The 21,449-nt window shown below is 35.8% G+C and overlaps 1 protein-coding gene across 21 annotated transcripts in view; it reads right to left on the reverse strand.

The window, feature by feature from the left end:
- Positions 1 to 21,449, reverse strand: part of DMD (dystrophin) — a 1,135,802-nt gene that overhangs the window by 377,316 nt on the left and 737,037 nt on the right. For all 21 annotated transcript variants that reach the window (XM_072937290.1, XM_041719931.2, XM_041719926.2 and 18 more), the window contains one exon: positions 6,058 to 6,233. In XM_072937290.1, the coding sequence (XP_072793391.1) occupies positions 6,058 to 6,233 (176 nt within the window). The remainder of the gene's footprint in view (positions 1 to 6,057; positions 6,234 to 21,449) is intronic.

The raw sequence follows: 21,449 nt of genomic DNA on the forward strand, positions 1-21,449 counted from the left end.
CTGAACAGGCAGTCTGCAGGTTCAAACTCATTAAAAGTGTAAATTTATTTGCAGCTAAAATAATGAAAAATGCTCTTCCATTCAACTGAACCCAATTTTAACAAATGTCAGATCGTGATGAGTAAAAAACCCCAAACTGATTACTTCTGAAACATTAAAGGAATCTATTTCCTGGGCATCTGTTTTCAAAAATTACACAAGAAAGTTTTAGCAAAAGTGAAAAATAAAAAGACCAACCACAATTACTGTTACAAGTCTTTCCAGAGACTCATTTATGAGCCATTCCCTTCTCCAGCTCCTATTTGAGATGCTGCTTCTCCTCCTATGTAGATTCCCTTGGCTATCCCTGCCTGGCCCACGTGTTCCAGAAAGAGCAGCACCAAGCTGCAGCCACAGCCCTGGGGCTTGCTGCACCTGTGGCCCTAATGGCAAGCCACCACACCCCTAAATCATACAAAACTCAGATTTCCCAGTGGCACATCTCAGAGCAGACACAGTGTGATGTGGCCTGATGTGTCTCAGGGGATGAAAAGGCAGAGGAAACTTCTGTTGGTGCAGTTTAGAAGATTCAGTATTCAAAATGATTGCTGGAGTATTAAGAGGGAGACACAGACACTTTGTATTTCCCCTCTTTTGTCTGGGCTTAGTAGCATCTATTCAAAGGGCCTTTGTGACTTCCCGCGGTCTCCAAAGTCTCCATTTCAGAGTTATGCTGTACTGAAGTACAAACTCCAACTTTTCAAAAACATGTCTTTTGTAGCAAAATGTTAACAAAAACTCAATTAAATTCCCAATTTGCTAACTACCAGTGTATCAAACTTTCAATCAAGTTCCACTTTATTCAACTGCCTGGTGTGTTTCGAAGTTTTCAGTAAGATAAAATGACCAGATGTGCTAAAATTACATTCTCATCTAATTCTTAGCAGGATGGATTAGACTGCAAGATAGAGAAACTTTAAACACTGAATTCAAACTTCTACATCTTTGAAACTCTTAGATAAAGGCAAGTGGAAGATAAAATCCTATGCAAACATAACTCAAGCATAACCTCTTGATCTTCAGTTCCAAAGAAAGGAGATTCAAAGTCAATTTTAAGTCTGTGCTTTGCCTGGGATCAGCATTTGACCTTTTAAAACTGAAAACCACTTCCTTTTTACTAAAGATCAGTACAAGTTCCTCAAATTGTTTTGAGATTTAGTTTGTTTTCTTGTCTGTTTTTAATTAAGTTGACCTTTTGCGGTCCAAATAATTCTTATTCATTAAAACTGCCAGTTCATCACTGAGATGAATATTAGCATCTAGTGAACCTATAATCAGTTTCAGCAATTTATGGAATATCATGGTTATGATATGGCTTACAGTTCTTATTATTCAGGTAGTTTATTATTTATTCCAAATTATTTATGAAAATTAAATTAACATAGTGAAACTCTTTGAATTATATCCTGTTTAAATCTTCCCTTTTCAAGTCAGCTTGAAATCATGGGGTTCATGGTGGTTACAGGAAATATTTTGAATTTACAGGGTATTTATCAATGCAGTGATAGTATTACAAATAAATCATAGACCATTTAACCATACAACCTCAGGAAAACTGACAAAGAAACTTTGGAGAATTTGTCCTCTCCTCCCCAAAATATAATCAATGCACCAGAACATGAAAAACACCCGAGTGTTTCAGAAAAGCCCAACAGAGAGCCATCAGCATTGGGAACAGGAGATGGTGGTTAAGGGGAACACAGAAGTTGGGCCATTTTCTTTACTCCATTCACTTCATACTCTCCCAGGATACATGGACACTAGGTTAAGAATTCTATAGGGTTGAACAGTGATATTTTCCTCCATAACCTTCTGTGGCCAGCACATCTCAGACATTCAGAAACCATAATATAAATCTTAAATCCATTTTACCATCTCTTACATTTCCAGCAAGTAATCTTCCCTTCTAGGTACTGAGGAATTAGGTCAATAACATTTTGTTCCACTTTCAGTTTACCCATCAGTTCAACTTTGTAAACCTCACCCTCCTGAGATTTCTCTCTAGACTGAAGATCCCTACCTTCTTAGCCTCCCCTCAGAGTGCAGCCACTCCAAACATTGTCTCATTTCATCTGCCTCCCCTCATGAATGCTGTGTGCCCTTTATATCCTTAGACATGCACAGAGATCTACACACAATAACCAACATGAGTACACCACAATGTTTGATATCACCAAAACAGCATATTTTTTTTGTTTGTAATGCCCTTCTTATGCAGCCTAAAACACTACAGCTTTTTCATTTGATGCCAGCCCATCTTGTGCCTGTAAACACTTTCAGCAATAAGGTCAGGATTTCTATCTGGAGTTATAATAAGATCAGTATCATTTAAGTATGGGATAGTCTGTGTGAAATATTCCTTGCCTCATATTTGTCTCTGATCAAGATCATCTGCCACTTGTTGCCCATCTGCTCAGTTTTGGAGTTCCCACTATCAACTCAGCCTTTGACTACCTAAGGCATAATGTCATCAGCATTCTTGGAAATGTCACCATACACCTCATGTCTCCAACAAATTTCTCACATTCATGCACCTTCTAAAAATATCCGTATCACTTTCTGTTACTCCTGTAATTGCTTCCCTCCTCCCCTCAGCCCCGACGGATCTTTGAAATCAGCTTGAATAATATGTCTAGAATGGACTGCCAATGCTCTACATAAAAGTTCAAAGCTTCATGTAAAACTGTGCAGGATTATCAAAATCAATTTATTTCATTTGAATAAGCAAATAGCATAAAATAGAGCTTACAATATATAAAGTAATGCTTAGCAGCATTACACTTGAATCTGAAATCACTAACAGATTTTAATTCTGGAATCCATTCAATTGCTAATTTCTTGCCACTTTACCTTGAGATCTACTGAGCAAAAAAAATGTAATAGGAAACAAAATTTCAGTTGATCACTACTTTGAGCTACTGAGAATTAACTTTAAAGCAGAGCATAATGTATTAACTACAAAGAATAAAACTTGAAACTTATTAGAAGTTTAGAGTCATTTTTCTGATTTGCAGAAGGTTCTAAATTTTAATATCTATTTTTCTTCTTTGAAATTATTATATGAAAGTGCATTATACTAGGTCTGCTCTCCCTTCAGTACCACCTTCATTCAATATGTTTTTAAAATATTCCTTCCATTTTCTCGTTCTCAAAATTGACTAGAAAAAATCTTAGAATCCCCTTCATAATAATAACAACATTCTTTTAACTATGAAAATTTAATTTTTAGGAAAAATTGACAAAAATAAAAGGACTATTAAAATTTATGTGAGTCACAATATAAGCATTCTTTTTTTGCAGGTACTTTTTTTTAAATAGTCTATTAAAGCTATTCTGAAAAAGAGAAATCATAATATGTCAATTGACCTATATTTATTGTAATTTATATTCTACTGATATACTTAAATAAATTTGACATAGTACTAACACATGCATTGGGCAATGCCATGACTATATTAGCTCTTTGGACTGTATGTGGACACCAGCTCCTTCAACTTTTGTTTGCCTCATGCTTGATGTTAAGGATAAATTAAAACATTTTGGGTGACATGGGTTTCAAGTCTTAAAAAGAGAGAATCTGACTATACTCAACACCAAAATAGGACAAATAATGAAAAACTAAAAGATGTTAAAGCCTAAGAGTTATGCAAATCCCATGACATCATGGCTATATAAAGACTGTGCAGCTGATAAGCCTATGGTCTTTTCATGCCCACATTCATCAATAACTGAGACCTACTTAGAACACACCACTTTTTCCTGTTAACTAGGTATGTTTCCTTTGAAAATCCACTCTAGAAGAGTAAAAAGAAGAAAACAAAACAAAACACCACATGTGTAGTGGGAGAAGTTAGGGCAGGGTGTGTTTCCAAGACCTGGGAACAAAAAACATTCCCTGGCTCTGAACAGCCAAGAAGACTGGGAGGTGAATAGAAGCATTCTGATACCCATGAGTCTCACTAAAGCACACCAGGAGCATTTCTATCGGGGTAACATGACACTACCTGTATTCCTCCTGGTGCAATGCTATTATTCATGCAAAGTTCACTAACTGAGGTCTCTGTAATCATTTTCCTCTAAATTACACAAGCTGTCATTCTAGAGGAAAAAAAACCAATTGGTCAACATACTAAACAGAAAAAAAGGAGGAATATATATGCAAGTGTTTATTTAAGAGCCTTCATCTAGGAAACATAACTGGATTATTCCCATTTAACAAATCCTAGGCTTCCTTAAAATGTAGAATGTTCCAATAAATTCTATGTAATATTCTAGCACTGCACCGAGCCAAAAGAACATTCAGTTAGACATTTCTACCAATATATGAAGGAACAAACAGTAACAATCTTAACCAGAACAGGAATATATTTTATATCCTCAGACAATGCTCAACCACCAATCTCTTTCTTCTGTGTTGCCAAAGCAGATTACAGGGCTGTTAAAATGATGTGTTATTATTTTATAAGTGTTTGCACTTACATAACAAGGTAATGCTTGGCAACACAGATGGGTTTCCAATGTACAAAAGAACAGCTTTTTATGTGACAAATAAAGGCCAAGGACTACCTTGTGTAAAAAATAACAGTACCATCAACACCTGGAAATAATTATTTCCACATCCCTAAGTGACACATCTACATGTCTTCTAAATACCACTGGGAAACCTTATAGCACTTTTCAGTACCTAAAGGGGAACTACAGGGAGACTGGAAAGGGACTTTTCCCAGGGGCATGTAGGGGTAGGACAAAGGACAATTGCCTTAAGATAAAAGAGTGTTTAGATTAGATATTAACAAGAAAATATTTGCTTCTGGGTTGTGAGGCACTGATACAGGTTATCCAGAGAGATTCAAATCACTGGAAATTTTCAAAGCCAGGCTGGATGAGGCTCTGAAAAACCTGATGTAGTAGAGGTTTCACTGACTATGCCAGGGGGCTGGAGCTCAATGAACTTTAAGTTCCCTTCCAACCTCAACCATTCTGTGGTTCTGCGATGACTTAATCACTTCCTTGGCCAGCCTGTTCCAACAACTGACATGTTCCAAGTGAAACTTCGATCATGATTAGGCTAAGTAATAATCCTTCAGAACGCTCCCTTTTCAATGCTAGTAAACATTTGCACAGCTTTTTCACCCCAATGATGCATGACACATCAGAAATAAAAAAACTTGTTGCATACTACCAGTTCTTGTACATCTCCAGCACTGATTAATATATCTCTATAAGGAATATTCTGGAATTTAAAAAAAAACCAAACATGCATAAAGAAAGCTCTACCTGTATTTTCTACTGTATTTTAAAGCTGAATGACATTAAGGCATTTAAAGCAGTTAGGCCTAGCATCTAGGTTAAGAACATGGTCTTTAATAAAACCTATCTTAACAGCAATGGGTTTTTTTTTATATTGAAAATTCTCTTTTTAAAAGTATACAACGTTTAGAATTTGTATACTTTTAAAAAGAATGCCTGCATGAGAAAAACAAACTTACCTAAAAATGATCATAAATAATATTAAATTGATAAATCCATTTTTAATCCAGCCTATGAAATGTATCAAAATCAATGGCATTTGTATGCATCTATCAAAATCAATGGCATTGATTTTGATAGATGAGATAGATTAGGATTAGGATTAAATAAACCAAGGTATTATTAGTACTATAGAGATGTCTTTTAATGACATGCAATCAAACAGAAATATTATAAACCAGTTGTAAATTCTGTACTGTTCTACTTAAAATGGAGCAGTTACGGACACTTGATTGGTTCTTTTAAACATTAGGAGTTAAAAGATAAAAATATGGAGTCTGGAAGGGAGTGGTGGTCACTGACAGGAAGAGGTAGAAAAGAATTAAACAAATTATAGCATATAAAAAATTTATAGGACATAAAATTTAATTGCTGATAATTTTTTTTATACTTGAAAACTCTAGATATTGAGAGGTCTTTTTCAAGCCAGAGTCAAATCTAAAATAACTAAAAATAATTTCATAATATCTTTACCCTCTTTTAACTTACCTCTTTTTTTTCTCTACCAACTGTCTGCAGATCTCCTTCCACCGGTTATTCAAACTTTCCAGCTGTTCCTTCAGCACCTTGGCATCTGCCTTTGATGACTGCTCAATAATCTCTTCACCAGTTGCATTCAAAGTTTTGACAAAAGTTTGCTGCTGCCCAATGCCATCCTGAAGCTCCTGCAAAATACCCAACACATTCACATCTTCATAAGGAAGTTAAGTATGAAAAAATGCTTCATCACATACTGGAAAGATGGAAAGAGGTGAAGGCTTCTGCTCTTCTCTGAATTTCAAATTAAAAATCCAAGATGAGTAGACATAAGGACACCTCATTATTTTGTAGCAAGTATTTTTCAGTACATCTCTGTAGCCTTTTACCCCCTCCAGTATTGCTGTCTACTAGAGAGCATTAAGTAATACTCTGCACATAGAATAATAAGTAACAGTTGTGAACAAATGTACTTCTACACACCCAAAGATATATATCACATTTAATTGTCTACAAAGCATTGTACGATTTAAACCACAAAATATGTGAAGTTCCTATTAGCTAGAAACTCAAATAAACAATGTCAGGAAAGCAGAGACTGTAAAACTTCTGACTCCATTAAAGAGCACCTTCTCCTCCAATTGTGAGAAGCCTAATAACTCATGGGGTTTTTGGTTTGGTTTTGATTGTTTTTTCGTTTTTGGTTCTGCTTTGGGTTTTTTTGATTATTTTTTTTTTTCTTCCTGTGGGGAGAAGAGGTTGGTTTTGTTGTTGTTGCTGTTGTTTTTTAGGTTTGGTTTGGAGTTTGGTGTTTGTTGGTTGGTTAGGTTCTTTTTTAAACAGGATTGGGGGATCAATGTTTGTAAGAAAAAGTATTGCAATGTTTCTACTTACACACAATTAAAAACTGCCAAAAGACAACAAATATGGGTCATCCTTAAGTTTTGTTAAATGCATTGGGATACATTTTCTCCATCTTTTATGACAAAATAAAATAATTTTTATTGCGAAATTCTTATAGCTACGTTACTTTATGTTTAAAGCCAACACAAGTCAGAATCTGTAGCTTAGATTGTAACACTGTATGCCTGTTGAATCAAGTTTATAAATAATCAATATTTTCATATTTTTAGTCATCAGTAGAGCATGAGTATTTTTCCCTTGAATTCCTCAGAATACATAAACAAAAAAGTGTAAAATAATTTTCGACAGTTTACTGCTAAAATAAGCAGGAACTCAAATAACACCAACAGTCTACACTGTGATATTCATGCTTATGACAGATTTTCACAACCTTAGGAAGTGAGTCTGAAGGCTTTCAAGTAAAATGCTGAATCTAGTTTTTCTGGAGGAAACCAAATACTCCAGTATATCGTACTCCAGGACAAAATCATATGTTTGCTTTCTAAATGCATAGCATAAATTGCAGAGCAAGTCAGAAAACCTGCATATTAACATTAAATAAAATGTGTCCATGAAACAGTTAAAACTGGCAGGATACAACTTTCCAGGAATGTAAAAGATGAACATAAATACTCCTTATACTTTTTTTAATATATAACTTTGGTTATGATCTTATGATTGAAGTTCACAAACCGAACCACTCTGGAAGTTTACTTGTTCTAACTTGATCAAACTCAGTTGCCAGCTACTAATTCATTAAATTGCATTGAGTTGGTTGAATGCTCTGTCTCAGCTTTTGCACAAATTTTACAGGGACAGCTTGAACACCAAGACCAGCAGAGCCTGGGGCACAGGGGTCAATGTCAGCAGGTTGCCGTGGTGTTTGCCCACAGCCCTGGACAAGGGGCTGTAGCTGAAGCAGAGATTTACACTGTTGAAATTTAGGTAATTTTTACTATACTTTATGTTTGGTTTTATCACAATTTCTTTTAGGTTGTCACAGGACACACAAAACCCATCCCCAAATTATTCCTTAGATTCCTCTCAGTAAAAACAGTTCTGCTGATGTTTTGGGGTTTTTTTCCTAAACTATTTTGAAGCCTCACAGTTTCAGAATAAGCAGCTGTGATGAGCATAACGTGGCAGTAATCTGCATCCTGTTTTATTATGTTTTCATAGGATGAGAAACGTTTTCTGCAGGATCCTTACAAGCTACGTGACAGTCCAGTCACGTTGCCTCAAGCACCCTGCTGCCCCACAGTGTCCCAGCACTTTGCTTTGCTTGTGGAATGCGTGAGGTTTTTAAGGTACCTTCATAGCAGAAACTACAGGATTTTCTAAGAGCCAGAATAGACACATAAAAGCCTCTTACTTTTCTTTCTGCAATGCACATTAATATGACAATACCTGGCCCAACTTTTGACTATTATTTTCAGGTACATGATTTCACTGTTAGAAAAAAATATCAGCAATGGCTAGGTTGATTGTCTAAATGCAAATATTTTCTACTCTTGCAAGTCTGATTTGGTCTTTCCACTACCTACTTCCCTTTTGGTAATACCCAGCTTAAAATAAGTACCTAGTTTTTGCACATATTCACTGTATTTCACATTGATTTTAGCACTAGAGCCTTGCATTGCACAGTAGGGAGCATTACCTAGGTAAATCATAACAATGTATAGTTTAAGGAAAAATAAATTAGAGTAAGTGGCTTATTTCCAGAAAGGCACTTGAGACCTCTGTGCTACTGCACACATCTGTGTGAAGTTAAGATCCATACCACTTACTGAAAAAACAACTCAGAACAAAGCTACTACTTTTATGCAGAGGCCCATTCATTTGGAATAGGAGATCAAAGCAAGATGGGAAATTCTACTTCTGGAACTCTGGAGGTTTTAGAAGCAAAATTTGTAAAAATTACTTGTTATTTATGAATCCACTTCTCTAAATGACAGGAACAACAACCAGTGAGTAAAGTACTACAAAGTGAAATGCTAAGTGAAAGCCCATTCAAGTATGCTGAGCCTTTTTCCTGTACTCACAGCATCTTAAATTAGGTTTTCTCTCTCCCACAGCATACACAAATACCAAACAGCAACTAGTACATAATTTCCACACTTACTTTAGTTGACACAAAGTTAAACAAAGGAATTTTCTCATTTGTCCTCTGACATATTATGTAATAGACCTCACTTACAAAGTAAATAAGAAAAATCTCAGTCGCAGGGATGGTCTTAGAATTTAAGATCCCTAATGCTGGAATGGGAACAGGACATGTGGGAAGAAGTGTGAACTTCCACCAGAACATGAGAGAGAAGCATTCTGGCCATCTGCATTTCAGATCACCATAAAGAACTCAGTCTGAGATGTCTTTTTTCCAAGTATTCTAAGCATTTAACTCTTTTCACATGATTAAATAGAAACACAGGAATTTCTGATGTAGTTCTTCTCGATTCCACAGCCATGAAAAAGATTTTTGCTGGTAATAGATACTTCACAAAGCACAGCTTCCCATGAAAACATTAATATTTTTTAAAATGTATTTTTTATTAAGAGAACAAAAGTTTTTTAACTGCTTTACTCAAAGCCACATTTTCACATGCTCATTCCAGAGTTATTACCACAAAGATGCTTTTCACAATTTACATTAGTATCCAAAGTTGGCCAGCAGATATTGTTTCCTACTAACATCCCCCTCCACCCTTGCCACCCACCTGCCTGACAGCAAAGTGCTGAGAGCCTGCACAGCTTTGCCTCTCATGGCCTTACGGTTTATGGTTCTCCAGAAGAAATATTGACTGTGAATGTTTCAGGCACCTTCACTTGAACTTCCACCTCTTCATATAGAAATGACAGAGCAAAAGAGCCCTTTGGATTCCCACCTTGCTCAGAAGGCCACTGGAGATACATACCCTTGCAGTTATACAGCTTCCAGTCATTTTACAAACACAGTGAGCCAACAAATTTAATTAAAATTGTATTTTTATGCGTCTCTGGAAACATTAAAGGTCAGGTTGGACAGGGGTCTGAGCAATCTGCTCTACTGGAAGATGTCCCTGCTCATTGCAGGGACATTGGGCTAGATGATCCTTAAAGGTCTCTTCCAATTCAAAATGTTCCATGATTCTACATTCCCACACACAGAACTAATCACAATTTTGTGTAAGACACTTTTATGCATTATTTCTTTAAAACATGTTGCATTTTAAGCTACTAAGAGAAGCAGAAGAAGCTATTAGAAGCAGCAGAAGAAGCTATTAGAAATACTGAACACTTTAATTTTTCTTTCTTGTGATTCCCAAGTATAAGCAGGAAATGGCCAACCATTAAATTAAGGTTTAAATAATCTCTCAGATTAGAAATTGCAAAAGCAGGATATTAAAGAACTTTTCCTACAGAGGGTTTTACACTTTGACAATGATTTCAATTTAGGATAATAACAAAACATTCATATGATGCATATTTGATTAAAACACTTTCTTTTTATTTTCCAAGATTTAAATAAAATGAAGAATTATACAATCTCCTTCAGAAAATTTCCAAGTGGAACAGAAAAAAAACCCCAAATATGGGATAAGCACAGAGCAAAATATTCACCATAGTCAAAGAGCTGTCTCTGCAATAGCAGGGGACTTGCCCACAATCAGTCTGAAAACCCTGACCTAGTTCACCACTGGTATTAAATTTAGTTTTATTTTGTATTTTCTAGAAATAACTGCCTAATGACAACACAAGAACTTCTGCTTTATGATATATGTTGACTCCAACATAAGAAAAAAAAGGAAATTAAGAAAAAAAGGAAAAAGTGGAAAGATAAATTGTCAAAGGAGTTAACTTGACACTTCCAGCATTGCTTCTAATATCCCCAAGTGTATGTAGAACAATATTTCATTTGTACTTCCAAACACTCACAGGTTTCTGCATTAATATTTTCATATTGTAATAAATCTTGTAAAGCTGTTCTTAAGATAATTATTAAGCAAATCACAGCTGCTCATGGCTGAGTTGATGAAATTGTTTGTAACACCATTATCCTTAAGGAAATACTTTCCAACTATACTGTGTGATGCTTTCCTAAGAAGATCACAGGTCTGAGAGAGCCTAAATCTACAAGCATTCCTAGTACCAACTTGGCAAGAGCTTTCAGTTTATACCCTAAACACAAGGTAGGAATCCCCCAAAAGGAAGAGAGAACAAGGATATAATGAAGTGACTGGTGACTGGAAGTGACCTTAAAGATCAACCAGTTCCAAACCCTTGCCATGGGTAGTGACACCCTACCCTAGACCAGGTTGCTCAAAGCCCCGTCCAACCTGGCCCTGAAATCTTCTAGGGATGGAGCATCCACAGCTTCTCTGGGTAACCTGTTCCAGTGCCCCACCACCCTCACAGTATAGAATTTCTTTCTAATACCCAATCTCAACCTACTCTCAGTTTGAAGCCATCCCCTCATGTCCTGTCACTATATACTGTTGGAAAAAATTCCTCTCCAGCTCTCTTGTAAGTTCCCTTCAGGTACTGAAAGGCCACAATAAGAGCACTCTGGAGCCTGCTGTTCTCCAGGCTGAACAATCCCAATTCCCTCAGCCTTTCTGAGGGAATACCTAACAGTAAAATACATCTGTCTTCCCTCTCATCTAATCTCCTTCCCATGCTGCTTTTCCTTTTATTATTTTCACTTGAATTTTTCAGGGATTCTATTCTATTATTTTACTTCTTCCTTTATTTTTTTTTTTTTAACCCGCTGCTTATCAGTCCTGTGGATTGTTTTCTCCTAATTGCAACCAAAGACTGTGCATTTAGATTAACCAAAAAATACTTTATAGGTGGTCTTGGAGCTAGTCCTATTCTCAAGTTTGCTGCAAATCCCTGCAAATCACTGCAAAGAGAAATACTTTGTGTTTGGGGAGTTCTCATCATTACGCTTTTGGACTTCTACCTATTTAAGTTTGCTTTCAAAGTTATACAACTATTTTTCTTTTAATATTCTTTTCACAATACAATTATTTTTAATAAACTGGAGCCAAAGGAACTTTTTCCTGGATATGGACAAGCAGTATATGCTTCGAAGTCAGGTGGTTAACAGCACCCACAATGATGCTCAGATTAATGACATCTAAGAGTTACGCTGCACATATTTCTACACAACTGTGCACAAGGACTTTGGACACACTTATCAAAATCTAGTAAAGAACAGTTTAGAATATCTCAGGATGCCTTTATTTCATATGGGCCAGGTTGATGCTTTGTGAACCATCTTGTAACACAAAGGTTTCAAAAGCAGGAAGGTACCCCTTTTGATTCAGGGTGTTTTACCTAAATAATAAAATGAATATGAACAATATACTCACCAAAATGGTTTCTTACTGATATTTGATTCTTTTTTTAAAGCTTTGACTGTGCTTCCTTTTTTGTTTTGACTGCTGACCATATCCTTAATTTATCATGAACAAATAAAACTAACAAAACTCATAATTGGTTAAATCCTATCCTATAACATCTAGTTTTATCTATTACATAAAAATATGTAAATATAAAAAGTATCTTAGTTTCAGACAATTTAATGGGTCAGAGACACAGAAGTAAGTTACCTCCCCTTAGTTTTCAGTCTGTACTGGATAAGCAGTATATTAATATAAAATGTTATGGCACTTTGGGTTTTCAAGCCTTTTTAACTGAAACATCAGTAGTTTTCTCATCTTTTTTTAATGGATGCTTGTTAACTGTTCGAGATCTATATTGTGATAGTAATACTATACATTTGCTTAATCAACCATCACCAATATTATGAAGAGTTAATTACAGTATATGCTGGTTTTCCCCAAGTAACCAGGATTAAACTTTTTGTAGACAAAAAGAAGTAACTCATAGAATTGACTAAAGAATTCATCAAGCAATTTCAAATATATTATATCATCACATTTCTAATTGCCACCTTTTATCCTTATGGCTTTCACAATGCTCATGACAACTGATTAAGCAATATGAGAAAAAGATAAATTCTTTGTTCAGGTAGATTTCTAATATAAATTAAAACACACACAAAAAAGGAAAATAATTGAATAGATGAGGATTTTAAGTAAATCCTTTTTAAGTTTGATTTCTTTTCTCATATTATGCAAATTAAAGATTCATCAGAAGCCTTACCGACGTACTTAAGAGGGTACCTGAATGGCATGAATTTGCTTTATTTGTTATTTCTCAGTTAATTTGATCATGGCTCTTTCTGTAGCCTCATTTCCACTTGCCATTGACAGAAATAGCATTTTACTGATAAACTTAGTCAGAAACTATTCTATGAGCAATCTTGGGAATATTTTCCTCTTTTCTTTGTGGTAGTCAAACATACTTAACAATAATTTATTGTTATGGAAAAGCCCTGCAGTAACATGAAAAATACCACAAACAAGGTAATTTCTGTCAGAAAAAATTAATGGTCCCAAAATGTTTTAAGAGGAAAAAAAATGTATTGCCTCTCCTTCATTCTGTTAAGGTACAGATCCAGAAGCACTCAAAGGTACTGTGCACCACTGTAAGGAAACTGTAGTCCTAAATTGAACATTTATGTTCTAATCTTCAGTCATTTACATAAATTTGTCTTCTGCTTTAAATCACATAAAACCATAAGGTTGACATAACAGTGTCTACTCGAATGCAGCCATATAAATCAGAGAACTGTGGAAACATCTGGTAGGAAACAATCCCCAAAACAACTTGCTAGTATTTGGTTACCAGAATGAATTTACCCATTAAGAGTAAGTACCTCTGTTCAATATCCTATTAGAAATAAGGAAGAAATTAATTTTCTAGGCAGTTAAACCCCAGTGATTTAATCTGGAGACACATTACTGGCACTTTGTTAGGATTAAAGCAATCAACAAAGAGTATACAATGTTTCCTGTTTTCTGACAAACAGCTATGAAATGTTTGTTGCTTGGTGTGCATGATGTTGGTTATTGTGCTATTATTATTATGAATGATGGAAATTCAGGAAAACTGATGGAGATAGAAAAGGTGAAAAACAGTGAGAAAAAGTCAATGTTTACTAAGGAGTTGGCAATAATTTAAAGAAAAGTGTTTTCTTCTTAGCATGAATTATAGGAATTATAATGGCTTGAATATTACTACCAACTCTGCTCAAGAACAGCATTTGAAAGAGGTGAGAGTAGACTGTGGGCAGATTCTCCCTATAAAGCAGACATGGGTTTTATGCTGTCTGTATTTCTGGTTTTGTATATCAGCTGTACATGGAAAACCAAAGGAATATTACTGCAGACCTGTTTTCTGAACATACAATAAATACTGTAAGAAAAAAAGGAGATTCCATTCTCACTTTGAAAAAAATTATAAATAGAATTATTTGTGGTTTAAGCCACAGTTTATATAAAAAGCTTATAAAGCATGTAAACATTTTTCTTGTTTTGGTATGCAAGTTGCTTTGTTGGAGAGCCGTAGGAAACTACTATTCCATCCTGCTCCCTGTATTACTTCTTTTGTTTTTTTCTGTTGTTTGATGCTGTTTAGTTAGGAAGACATGCGGGCCAGTATTTCCCCAGATGTATTTTATACTATCTATGACTGATAGCAGAGATAAAGAAAGTTTGCTACACCACAGCTGTATATTTTAAAAAAATAAATGGAGATATACAACTTCTTATACTCTGCCAAAAGCTTCTAAATCAGCAAAAGTTCCAGATTTATTTGAAATTATAATCTCTTCCAGGCTTTATCCCTTGACTGTGCCTTTTGTCTCTAGAAAGGGAGAAATCGGTCCTTTAGAAGACAAGTCATAAAAGTGGAAATTTCACTATTTTACCTACACAAATATTTTAGTCTATGCTGCTGGCCTTTAAAAATCAATAGTCTTCTATGGTGTAGTAACTTCACATGTCAGGTTGCTACAGTAATTCCAGATTCTTGCCACTGGTACCTGTGCTGTCATCAAATATAATTCCAAATTCATCTCCAGTTATCTCCAAGATGGACCTGCTTCTGGCCAAGGCTGAGCCATCGCAGGGAGAACCTCTGGGCTGATATGTTTAAGAAGGGGAATGAAATCCTGTGTAATTGAAGGGAGAGAGAGGAGTGAGAATATGTGAGAAACAGCCCTGCAGACACCGAGTCAGTGCAGGAGGAGGGGCAGGAGCTGCTCCAGGTGCCAGAGCTGAGGTTCCACTGCAGACCATGGTGCAGACCATGATGAGGCAGATGTGTCCCTGCAGCCCTTGGAGGATCGGAGGATCTCACTCCAGAGCAGGGGGATGCCCAAAAAAAGGCTGTGGCCTGGTGGGAAGTCTGTGCTGGAGCAGGGTCCTGGCAGGACCAGTAGCCCATGGAAACAGTACCTGTGCTGGAACAGGCTGGCTGGCAGCACGTGTGTCCCCATGCTGGAGCCATCAGTTCCTGAGCTGCACACTGTGGGAATGTCCCCACCCTGGCAGGGACAGGCTGTGAGAAGTCCTCCCTCTGTGGAGGAAGGAGCAGCAGAGACAACATGTGATGAGCTAATCAGAGCCCCAGTTCCACATATACTTTTATCTCTGGAGGCAGAGGTTTAGAGAACTCAGGAGTGCAGAAAATCCTAGGAAGGAGGGAGGGGTGGAGGAAGGTGTTTTCGATTTGAGTTTGCTTCTCATTACCCTGCTCCAATTTAATTGGTGATAAATACAATTATTTCCTCAAGCTGAGTCTGTTTTGCCCATGATGGCAACTGGTGAATGATCTCCCCCTGTACTTATCTTGACCCATGAACCTTCCATTGCATTTTCTTCCCCCCTGTCCACCTGAGGAGGGGAGTGACAGAATAGGTTTGGTGGCCAACTAGTGTCCAACCAGGGTCAACTCAATACGAAAACACTCTGTGGCTTAGAAGCATTGAAAAAAATTATATATTATTGCTTCAGGTGAGAGCTGACCTTGGCAATTTAAAAATCTTAAAAACTATTTAGATAACAGTATTGTCTTCAAATGCTGATAGTTTGCAATCATACTAAATTATTGGGGGTTTTTAATAAAGATATTCACCAGATTAATAATAATTAAAAAAAAAAAAAAAGAACATCACTTTCCCATTTTTCCAGTGAGATGTAATTGTTAAAATGAGCCATATCCCTTTAAATTAATATTTCTTGCCTCTTTTTAATGTGACACAAAATAGTGGTGAAAATCATTTTGCTATTGAATGTAAACTGCATGACCAGAGGTCTATTTTCTGTTTCTAGCCCACATTACACACACAGTTGCTTCTTTTTAGTATATTAATTCAATTTAATTTTAGAACTGATTTAGAAATACTGCAGGGAGAAAAAGGGACATTTTTTTCCTGCAAAAACTCTACTGCTACTGCATGCTAGCTATAATGCTTCAGGTTAAACATATAAAATTCAACTCTGAGTCCAAAAGCTTACACACTGTTTTGCAGCACACACCACTGAATGCCACCGTAATATATTAATTTCCATACTGATGTAGCATCAAAATGTGAAGAGAATACTCAGTCAAAAAACTTTTTAATTTATCTCTACACAGAATAGAATATGGCCTAATTTGATATCATGTTTATCAGTAATAGTGATGGATTTATCTCAATATCACAATATTTTTAGTGAAATAAGAAATATTAATCCAACTCAATGTGAATGACATTCTTCATTTTTTTCTGTCATATTTAAGCAATTTTTTTTTCTTCTTTTATATTAAAAAGAGACAGTAAGAACACCTTTATGATTTCACAGATTTTCCTGATTCTTGCAGAACTATCCAGACCATTGCATAACCCAAGTTATTTCCAATATACCTTTTGTGCCTCAAAGCCTAGAAAACTTCAATACACTTTCCTATGGAATCTATACATGGAGAGTGTTATCTCTATTCGTTAGTTAATGAATATTATTCCAGCAGAACTGGAATAAATATATGTGCCTCAGCATCCTGTTTTCTTTTCAAACATTGTATTTAAGCTGCACATATTATTTCTTTCTTTTGAAATTTGTATATTGTTATTTGTCAGTGCTTCCAGATATGGAAAAATCCAACCCATTACATTAAAGTAGCAGATTGGAAATACTGAACAAGCTATAAATATTGACATTCTAGTATGGTCATTCATAGCCTCCCTTTAAGATAAGCTACTGCAGATATCTCCCCCTTCAAGTATTTGAATAATATATAAACTTTTTTTATATTTGTATAAAATATATTTGTATAACTCTCTCTGTTGAAATTCTCATCCATATCTTTTACGCTTTATTTTAAAGCAAATTAAAATTGCGCATAAATTTTTTCAATCAGAAAATCCTCATGTGTTTGTTCTTCTTCATTAATATTTAAAATATATATTTTTCTCAGATACAAGAAACTTTTTCTGGATGCTTTTTATTCTGTGAAAACTAAAATTTTAGTCACATACCAGACAAAAATAGAAAAACCTACTGCTAATATCATTCTGCCTGTTTGTAAGAAAATAACGACAAAAAGATTTGGACTAATAGTCAGTGTACACTGACTTGGCTGCAATTGTAGAAAGTTATAAAGGAATAAATGTATCCCAAGAAATGTGAAGCCTATAAAAGTGGCTTCCCAGTTGTGGAAAATTACTGTTGTAGGCAAGGGCATGAATCAGTTTAAGCTTGCAACAGTTTCTGTACAGGAGAATCAAGCGCAAAGAAAGTAAAATGGTATTGGGTACCACGGACAGCTCCACTTAACAATTTACCTGTTATACATCATTGCATTATGGCCTTGCAATACAACAACAGGCATAAACCATGGGTATTGGTTCAGTGAGATAAGGGAGACAAAACTAAACTATTTCCTGAGATTTCAGCAAGGTTAAAACCAGAATAAAATAAACCAAGCCAGCAGAAACACTCAATTTTCAAGAAGAAAAGTAAGAAATCTAATTATAGCAACGAAATTATTTCCCTGCCCAGTGCTGGACGGATCATACAGCATAAGCTCAACTGTCCTGAATTTAAGACAGACCCAAGAATCCTTAGAAAATCATTTACCATAGGATTCTGACAGTCAGAATTAATTGTCTACCTGCTTCTTCTCCTCCTCCTGTCTCCATTAAGGCAGCATTTGTCTCAAGCCTCTGAGCAAGACTAACCTGTGGGAGAATGTCAGTGGCCAGGGACAGATGACAAACTAACTGGCTGCAAGCAGCTACCACATCATCTTCATTCTTCCTCTGTTTAGATCTTACTGCACCTTCCCTCACCTTTCATATCTCCATCAACTCTAGATTCCTAAGAAATGCAGCTTTAGCTCTTTTAGTGCTGAGAAGAGGGTTTCTGTCCCAACTGAGTCATGTTAATTTAAGTAGACTGGCTTTACCCCCTACAACAACCACTGGGGTGTTTCTTTATCCCTGCTACACTTCATTTTCTCCAGTATTTTAGCCTATGAATCTGTCTTGCTCCTCCTTCGGAGCATAATTATAGCACTGGGGTCTGATCTTTTATTAATTCAAATGCTTTTCTAAGCATACCAGTGTTGCCACTCAAGGGATATCTGATTTACATATTCCCTAATTTCATTTCTGATTACTAAATTCATCAGCTTGCTTCAAAGTAGTTCATAGTATAAACATAGTAAGACTTTCAGGAACTGATGTTCATTGCATATTCAACATTCTTCTCAGAACAGCACCACAGTTTCAAAATACAAATCAATATATTTTCTAATAAAGTTTTCTTTCAGTCAAAACCATGAACCCCTACATCCTAATGTTTTAGGAGAAGAGAAACAGACTCTTTGAAAACATCAACAGTTAGAAACAAAAATAAACTTTTATAGGCACTAGGTACTCTCTGCTGGACAACAATTGACTTCAGTTCAGCTCTTCTCACATATTCAACCAGAGCTTATATTGAGATTGAAATAGCTGTATCAAATCTGAGAGAAATATGAGTTGAAGACAGGAATTCCACGCTAAGGATAGGGACCCAAGAAACAATCAATTCAGGAAATGTTACTTCTCTTTCTGAAGATGTCATTATTTCACAGACTTGTAACAAACAGAAACAAAAAACCTAAAACCTTGGTTTTTTTTCCCCTTACTTAATATTTAATAGGGGTTATAGGTGGTTTACTGACCCATAGAAATTTAGGAAGTGAAAGTGTGAAGTTGCATATTGTTAATGTGCTCAGCTTTCCTGAGTGGTAGACAATGAGGGGACTTGGTACTTCTCTGAACTAGATTCCAGCAAAATGATTTTGGGGAAAAAAATCCCTTGTACTTCTATTAAGTAACATTGCCCATGGAAGAGTCATACTTAAATAAAAATCACAATCTTTGCTCACTGTGGATAATGTATAATGTCTGCAAACTTCCAAGTTTCTGCATATAGAGTGCTGATTGTCCTGCTCTGCACTGGCGTAGCCTCCCCCCATGCTGGGGCTAGTTTTGGGTACCACAATATATAAAAGATATTAAACTATCAGAGAGCATCCAAAGGAGGGCAGTAAGGATGGAGAAGGGCCTTGAGGAGAAGCTGTGTGAGGAGCAGCTGAGGTCCCTTTGTTCAGCCTGGAGGAAACTGAGGGGAGACCTCACTGCAGCCACAGCTTCCTCGTGAGGGGAACAGAAGGGGCAGGCACTGATCTCTGCTCTGTGGTAACAGTGACAAGACCCGAAGGAATGGCCTGAAATTGTGCCAGGAGAGGTTAGACTGGACATTAGAAAAAGGTTCTTCCCGCAGAGGGTAGCTGAGAACTGGAACAGGCTCCCCAGGGCAGTGGTCACAGCACCAAAACTGTCAGAGTTCAAGAAACATTCAGAAAACCTTCTCAAGCATATGATGTGATTCTTGGGGCTGCCCTGTGCAGGGCCAAGAGTCTGAGTCCCTTCCACTGCCAACTAAGGATGTTCTATGATTTTATAACTTTAGGATTTAATTGTAGACAATATGTAATTAAGTCCAGCTTCCAATGTTTAGAGATGACAAAACAGAATTAACTCACTGCCATTTACAGCTCATTATTATGACATCCATACAATCATCTGAGATGAGAGCTATCCACCAATGCTATATTAATGCTGGGTTATATTAACTCTGGTGTTTTAATAAAGCATGAATACAGTTTGGAGAAGTGTTATAACAATCGAAAGACAACTTGATCACTGCATTATAATTTTTTTTCTTTTTGCAAGGTGCTACACATATGAAAACCAATATGTTCAAAATACAAATATTTAGTACAGTAATGTAGTTAGTTTTATTTAAGGAATTTTGTGGAGTTCCTTTTTTCTTATTCATAAATCTCTACATTTACATTTAACATTGAATTCTGTGCTGGGACATAGTTTCAATCAGAATTAAATTTTGCTTTAAATGTACAGCTGATTTCAAAAAATTAATTTTAAAACTATAATATCATCCTAGGAATCTTAAATTTTTGCATTTTATAAAAAAAATTACAAAAGAATGGTACATCCCAAGAAAAAACTGGCATAGGTGAAAACCTTCAATTCAACCCCTAAAAAAATTCCTAGTGAAAAGTAAGCTTTACTAAATGAAAGGACTCTTCTAGTGCACATCAGTCTCTCCTAAAAAAAAAAATTTAAATATCCAGTCCACATATATAATTGATTTTGTCTCCTTATTTTCTATCTATACTAAAATTAATACAATAAGATTAATCAGATGTAAATGTCACCAGAATTTATACCATACTAGATATCCAGTCAATATTTAAACAGAATTAATAAAGTAATTTTCTGTATTGCAGCATCCCTCACAGCAGGAAAAATGGTTACCATATAGAAAAATTTATCATGGTTCAAAAGAAATATATTGATTTTTTGCTGAAGAGTAAAGATTGATGGATTTTTCCAGTCAATCACTAAAATTCCATTTAATAAGTTAGATAAAGGTAGATATTACTAACAATTTAATAAATCATTGGGAAATAGGAGAAACAACATAAATCAGGTGTTTTTTGCAGCCTTCAAACCTCATTTTGTCCCTTAAAAATGCTAATAGCTCTAATTGTACTCAGCATATTTTATAAAAATTTTGATCAGAATGAAGTGTTTACAGTTTTCTGTATAATTCTGACCAAGGTATTTCTTTAACTCCACATAATTTTGTTTCATGGTAATTTTAACATTCAATAAAGTATTTTGCTTCAATTCACTGTGATACTGCACACTTAATACATATTATAGATTACATACGTCACACAGAAGTCTTGCCATGAAATTCTAACATTAATATAAAAGAAGAAAATATTTGTTTGGCTACAAAATCCCCTTCACTATTCTGTTTTCCTGCAGAATCACTAGAGGTCACAGGATTGAGTATGCATCCCTCAGAGGATTCATCCCGATAAACAACTTTTCTGGGCATGGGGACAAATTTTGAATCACAGACTGAAAATGGACACTGAAATCCCATAAGCTCCATTTACACAGGAAAATAGGCTGAAAAGTCCTTCCAAGTCCTCCCAGTCCAGAAGTAGCAGAAAAAAACAGGGAGTGGAGGGTTTGCAGCACA

The sequence above is a fragment of the Taeniopygia guttata genome, chromosome 1, assembly GCF_048771995.1.
Source record: "Taeniopygia guttata chromosome 1, bTaeGut7.mat, whole genome shotgun sequence".
NCBI lineage: Eukaryota > Metazoa > Chordata > Aves > Passeriformes > Estrildidae > Taeniopygia > Taeniopygia guttata.